Genomic DNA, 6,818 nt, shown 5'->3' with positions numbered 1-6,818 from the left:
AAGCTCCAGACTCAGTCAGGTTGGCCTCATATTGGAGACTTAATGAGAGCTCTGGATCTGCTGCAGTTACAGCGTGAGCCAAATGATAAACGGCCCCCGGTTTGTGATTTTTGACAAGTTCACGTGAAGTCCTTGAGGAGTCTGGCACGGCAGAGTCACACTCTCAACGGGGCTCCTTTCTTTTGCAGCCCGGTCCGACATGACAGAAGTGAAAGGTTTAACTTTTCTTTTTGAGACCCCTCAAGTAACATTAGCAGCAACTTTTTTTTTCCTCCTTTTTCTTTCTGGCAAGCCATGAAACAGCTGCAACACGCCCAAAGCGTATTAGGAAGGCCCCTTTCACAACTATTGAGCAAGATTTGGACCAAGCATTTGTGATGATTTGTGAAGTCAGAGATTTATCTGAAGGCCCCTGAAACAGAAGGCATGGACAAAGCCGCTGGCCCCAGTCTCAACAGGTGGATTAGGATAAGGCTACAGCGCGGCCCAAGCACAGGACAGCTCCATTGTCCATCTGCGTTTTCCTTTTAATCTTCCCTATTTAAAAAAGCCTTAGTTGATTTTACCCTTTGCATTTTACAATGGATCCTGCTGCTAATGAGTGACCACGCCTTTTACTTTCACTTTTGTTGTCTACACTTAACCACTAATCCCAATGTTGGACTTTTTTTTATTTTTTACTGAGATAATAATTTAACTACAAGGCCTGGGTCTTGGGAGTGGTCACATAGCCTCTCCAATCTGCCCTTGTCTAGCCTTAATTATATTACTATTGAATGGTTATTGTTCTGGGGTTTGAAGTCAGTGGGATGAGCTGCATACAAGGTCCCCAGGTCTTGTGATAGTTGTAGGTTTTTAATCTTGCTGCAAGCTTGCAATAAGCAATGCTGTACGTCTCAAAATGCCTATCTATATATCTAAATATCTATATATATATATAGATATATATATATATCTATATATATATATAATGTGTGTGTATATATATACACACACATATATATGTATGTGTATATAAATATATAAAATATATATATAAAATATATATATATATATATATATATATATATATATATATATATATATACACACACACACAAGTGTATGTAGGAGATGAGGCTAAACTCCTTTCCTTGGACCCCGTTTTCCTTCCGGTACTGCTCCTCAACCTTTTAAAATGACCTTTTGGGAGATGGGCTTAATTCACAGCAGTTGTCCTTGCTGCAGATCATTACATTACATTTAGCTGACTCTTTTATCCAAAGCGACTTACAATCTTACACTGTAGCCACAGTTATTCAGGGTTAAATGTCGTACATCTACAGGGTTTCTAAAAACCTGGTTTCATGCATATTTTTTTTACCTATCATTGGAAATTATTTCTTTACATAATCATTTACAATAATAGTTTTTGATCTGCAATTTTAATTGAATATGTGTGACCTGTCTACTTTATCATAAGGCGTTGAACAGTTTGTGTCCAGAGGAAAAGGGTCACGTGCTGGTCGGCTCGTGCATTTAAAGCGACGTTTCCCCTTTAAATCCGCCCAGCTGAGCGCAGTCAGGAAGCTACCCAGGAAACGCGCACGCACGCACGCGCACTCACACTCACTCCATCGTCAACACAGTCACGTGTGTGTGTGTTTTGACGTCTCTTGTCCGACTCTCTTGGGTTGCGTGTGCGTGTGTTTTGTTGTCGACCTCGTGCCGAAGCACCAGTTCCAGGGGGGCGGTGTGACATTTCGGAAGCATGGCCGACGGTCCGGAGGCTGATGTTGACGACCCGCCCGGTATCCACGTCCTCCCGCTCATCACCGTCTCCGATCTGCCCGGTGCCACCGCGGCAGGTAACCGCGGATGCCGAATGATTGGTCGGTCCGCACCTCAGGGTGCAGGCGGGTGTGTCCTCCTCCACGTGCAGGACGGCAGGAGACAGTAACGGGAAGACTTCAGTGCACGTGACACAGCGCTGTTGTTGTTGTTGTTGTTGTTGTTGTTGTTGTTGTTGGGGGGTGTGGGGGACTCCTTTTTAATTAGGTGTGGCCCATGTCGTCAGAGAGTCGTAATGGGTGCATTAGAGCTATTATGCAAATTTACAACAAGTGCATAATTATAATTATAATAATAATTTCTGTATAGCACTTTAGCACTTTGCATGGTAAAAAAAACTGAAACGATAAGAATACGAGAGATAACATAAGAAACAAAACAAAATTAACAACTAATTAACACGCAGTGAGAAAAGCGCTGTCAAATGCAAGATTGTCAAATAACTGATTTGTGTCTTTTCAATTTCCTTTGGTCTGAAACATGAAACACCAAGTCTGGCTTGTTCTCGACCAACGACATTCGTAGTAGACTAACACTCGTACAATTGTGTCGACTAATCGACGAGTCGATTTGATCTCCACAAAGAATCACACTTGTAGATATGCTGCTAAGTACAACGTGTCTCTTCTCGGTCCTCACCAGGCCGTAACCTGAAGGAATGGCTCCAGGAGCAGTTCTGCGACCAGCCCCTGGAGCAGGACGACATGCGGCTGCACGATGCGGCCTACGTCGGCGATCTGGACACCCTGAGGAACCTGGTGCAGGAAGACGGCTTCAGGCGGTGGGAGGCAGCGACGCTTATGATATGAATCTAATGCGATTATTAAGCGCTTTCGCTGACTTAGTCGGTTTTTCAGTTTTCGTTGTCGTCCCCGTCTCTCTGCAGAAGTGGCAGCTTTTGTCCAAAATGCTCATGTGTGGCACCGAGTGGTTTGTGTGGTTGTTTTTTTCGGTGCTGTGTGTTTGTTCGGCCCGAGCGAGACACACACACGGCATGGACAGAATGTGCCCTCACACATCACCGCCACAAAACAGACACACACACACACACACACACGCTGGACGCTTTTCATCCTCGTTGGCGCACGGCGCTCCAACCAAATCGCGTCCTTTTTCCCTCAACGTGTTCATCGGCGTGGGGCTGTGATACTTCGCCGGTCCGTGCAGGTACCGAAACGTGCACTGTTCACGCTGGCAGAGCCAGGCGGGACCGCAGTCGTTTAACCCCAATCCCACAGTGGTTGGATGCAGCACTCGTACTCCACACACAGCCAACCCATTATTACTGGCTTCGGGCAGTTCATCTCGCATGGTTTACAACATGCTGTTATTTCAATAAAACAACCCCCCCCCCCCATTCATTGGGTTCTCCCTGCCCCGCCTAACCCAACTCGCCGGGGGCAGTGGTGTTGAAAGCAGTACATTTAGCAGGTAGCTGTGGTAAATATTTTATTTGTGATGACCACACAGCAATGATATTTTTTTTTTTTTACGGCTTTGGTAAGTTTATTGTTTTTAAAAGTGGTTTGTTTTATGGTCATTGGCCTGCTTTTATTCTAAAAAGTTGCGAGCATGACAAATCCAATCTGTTGGAGTGCGGGAATACGACCAATAGCGACTCCCTTCTGTCCCTCTGGTGCCAAGCGTATCAACGAGAAGTCTGTTTGGTGTTGCGGCTGTCTGCCCTGCACGCCTCTGCGGATCGCGGCCACGGCGGGACACGCCGCCTGCGTGGCCTACCTGATCGGACAGGGCGCCGCGGTGGACTTGGTGGATGTGAAAGGTCAGACGGCCCTCTACGTAGCCGTGGTGAACGGCCACCTGGACTGTGTCCGGATCCACCTCGAAGCCGGAGCCGACCCCAACGGGAGTCGCCACCATCGCAGCACGGCGCTGTACCACGCCGCGCGGGTGGGGAGGCTGGACCTGCTGCAGGAGCTCATCAGGTGAGGGAATCGGATCTGGAAATACCATTTGTTTCCTCTCCCACCAGTGGTGGCGCTCTCCACGCCTAACTAGTTTCATCTTTGAGCCTCTTCTTTATTGTTATTTTTCACAGTATTGATTTTATGTGTTCTGGCTCTGTGATGCAATATGTTCCATTGCTTCAGGCAGCAGTTTGGGTATTGTCCCAACTTTAAACTTTCCTAGAATGCACAAAAGCACACCATAGGCTCCCAGCAGTCAACAGCAACAGCCCACGTGGGACAGCAGTCATATGGACACATGAATATTTAACGAGAAGAAATATTCGGAACGAATTGAAACGCCAACATTTTTCAATTTGACCCTCAATGATTCGATGTTCACACCTTGTTTGCACAATATATTGGCTAAATGTGGACCATGCATCTGTAGTAAAGGAACTTTAAAAAGTGGAACTGTGTCCATGGTTCCCTCCGTCCAGGTTCAATGCTGATGTAAACATGGACCACCAGCTGGGCCCCCGGCTCCTCTTAAGCGCCCGCACCCTCAACACCCTGGTGGTGTGTCCCCTCTACATCAGCGCAGCCTACCACCACCTCCACTGTTTCCAGCTGCTGCTCCAGGCCAGCGCTCAGCCCGACTTTAACTACACGGGGCCCGTCTGCCAGGAGGCTCTGGCCCGCGGCCTGGCCTCCTGCCTGCTGGATGCTGTGCTGCGGCACGGATGTGAGGTGGCCTTCGTCCACCTGCTGCTGGACCACGGAGCCGACCCGGCCCGCGTGCCCTGGGACGGGTTGGAGCTGGAGGCTCCCAATTGGAAGAAGGTGGATCCGGAGGCGCTCAAGGTCTTCCTGGAGGCGAGGAGTGAGTAACATCTGTGAATACTCGTCAGTGAGGACCGATATCGCTGACCAATATATGTTGAAGGAAAGGTTTTATATCGAGTTAGAGTGAGTCAGGAGGTAGTTTAGGGAAACTTGCAGCATGCTCTGTTCCAGGCCAATTACGGTTTTATTTTTATTAACTGTGATGTTCTTTAACTGTCAAATGAAATGTTTTTTTTAAATAGGTGTCAGTACAAAATATAATCTCACTGTGCAGTATAGAATTCTAATAAATAAACATGCACTTTTTAGAATAGAACACCAAAAAATCTAAAACGTTTTGCACGTAAGGGTTCGGTAGGAAGTTGCCTTCATTGCCTAGGCAACAGGTTAACCTGCCAACAGCACCTCACCTCATCATATTCAGCAACCATTCTACATCAGTGGGCCACGATCTTACTGAGCCATGCACTGCTACACAGTTACACCTGGAGGCTGCCAGTCCACGGCCTTCTAGTTGAATAAATTAAATAACTTGTGTGTGTTTAATTGACATGCACCATTGGTCCTTTTTCTGAAAAGACATTTTGACATTAACAACACCCCTCATTTTCTCTCTTCCCTTATTTTTTCCTAAAACAGTAAATACAAAGGTTAATTAAGCTTGTCTGAACTCTTGATCTGAACCTTTATTATGGTCCTGCTGCAGCTGCTAAGGAGATGCACCTCTGCTTTGCCTCTTCTCAGGAAGCCCTCGCAGGCTGACCAACCTGTGTCGCATTAGGATCCGCAGGGCGATGGGAAAAAATGGCCTCATCCACATACCCTCGTTACCGCTGCCACAGCCCATTAAGAACTTCCTGCGTCACCAAAACTGACAACCATCCACCTTCTCCTCCTCTTTTGCAGAGCTCTTCTGTCCCAAAGCTTGAGGGGATGGAGGGGGGGAGGGGGGGGAGGGGGGGGGGGGGGGGGGGGGGGGGGGGGGGGGGGGGGGGGGACTTCAGAATATCCAAACGCAACACAAATAGAAATAGGAGATGTTGTGATCCCTGTACGCTAATTGCTAAGCTAGACAGTTCATAATGTTATTTTTCAAACCTTTTGAAATAATCTTCCTGTAATACATTATTACATTGAAATGCGCCTTAACTCATCAGAGGAGCCTGAGTAAGTCCTGGCTTGTGTAAACTATATGTGTACCCTGAGTGTTTGTATCTTCAGGGCCCCGGTGAGCATGTCATTTGGTGTGAAGCCATGACGTAGCATGCCATGTATTAAATGGCGTGTTCAGAGGCAGAGGAACATTATTTACCTGTTGTATGTAAGTGGTCTATGTGAAGATATAGTGGAGTCTACCTGTGTGTGTTGTCATCCGAGCTTCTCCTCGCTTTGTTGACACAGCCGGGCCGGCCGTGCCTACTTTTTAGTGCATGTGAGTGCTTTTTAGTGCATGTGAGCTTGCCCCACTGGCTACTGCCGCCGGCTCACACGCCGCTCATACAGCGGCAAAAATACTCTAAATTCCGTATGGAGCGCCTTCAAGTTCACACTGTGGGTCACCTATATTGTAAGTGAACCCGAGTGTAAAGTACACAGAAAAAGAAGTGTTAAATGGATTAGGTTACATTCGTATTCTGCTTCTGTTGATGCATTACGCACTTTAATTTGTCATTGTCTGTTTACATTTGCCCCTCTGCTTTATAGCCGGATGCCTTAACATTGACTTTTGGATAAAGGCCAATCAGACCAGAAATACTCAAGATAAAATTGTAGGCATATTGAACACAACTCTTTATGTGAAAACTTATTCATGATGAATAGGTCAACGTGTATGTATTGCCCAGAAAGCTGCCTTCTCTGTGAGTCTGTTGCACTCTGTTGGCTTTGTGTCGTTTCTCAGACATTACAGGTCAGTTTGCTTTGTATGTTTCTGTTTGCCTTCAAGTATATTCATTCTACGTTATCTCCTGTATGTTTTTAACTCAAACTACATGGGAGGGCTTCCACGGCCATGAGAAAGTAGAGCGAAACGTAATCTCAATGGGATTCACCTGGTTAAATAAAGGTTTAAATGAATAAATAAAAACGATCACTTTCCATGCTTCCTGTTCTGTTGACAAAATGATTAATTCTCCTTTCACAAGCTGACTAGTCCAACACATCTGAGTCAGTGTCATGGACAGAATCTCTGGAGTATAAATTAGGTTTAAACTAGTGGTCAAACATCTCCCCTCT

The 6,818-nt window shown here is 46.4% G+C and overlaps 1 protein-coding gene across 1 annotated transcript; it reads left to right on the top strand.

Moving 5' to 3' along the window:
- The first annotated feature begins 1,607 nt into the window (after nucleotides 1-1,607).
- On the top strand, nucleotides 1,608-5,514 carry asb1 (ankyrin repeat and SOCS box containing 1). The gene is made up of 5 exons (XM_034562489.1): nucleotides 1,608-1,847; nucleotides 2,473-2,618; nucleotides 3,475-3,776; nucleotides 4,238-4,620; nucleotides 5,328-5,514. Exons 1-5 carry the CDS (start codon nucleotides 1,751-1,753, stop codon nucleotides 5,456-5,458), a joined length of 1,059 nt encoding a protein of 352 aa, XP_034418380.1. The 5' UTR covers nucleotides 1,608-1,750; the 3' UTR covers nucleotides 5,459-5,514.
- Nucleotides 5,515-6,818: the final 1,304 nt, after the last annotated feature.

This window comes from Cyclopterus lumpus, chromosome 21 (genome assembly GCF_009769545.1).
Source record: "Cyclopterus lumpus isolate fCycLum1 chromosome 21, fCycLum1.pri, whole genome shotgun sequence".
In the NCBI taxonomy this organism is placed as follows: Eukaryota; Metazoa; Chordata; class Actinopteri; order Perciformes; family Cyclopteridae; genus Cyclopterus; species Cyclopterus lumpus.
This window is presented reverse-complemented; position numbering and strand designations above follow the sequence as displayed.

What these genes read in the sequence shown, in the direction of transcription:
- asb1 (XM_034562489.1), top strand. Translation starts at nt 1,751, where the DNA reads ATGGCCGACGGTCCGGAGGCTGATGTTGACGACCCGCCCGGTATCCAC. An exon ending in GCCCGGTGCCACCGCGGCAG is followed by an intron (nt 1,848 to 2,472) that starts GTAACCGCGGAT and finishes GGTCCTCACCAG; the next exon opens with GCCGTAACCTGAAGGAATGG. An exon ending in CTGCTGCAGGAGCTCATCAG is followed by an intron (nt 3,777 to 4,237) that starts GTGAGGGAATCG and finishes CCCTCCGTCCAG; the next exon opens with GTTCAATGCTGATGTAAACA.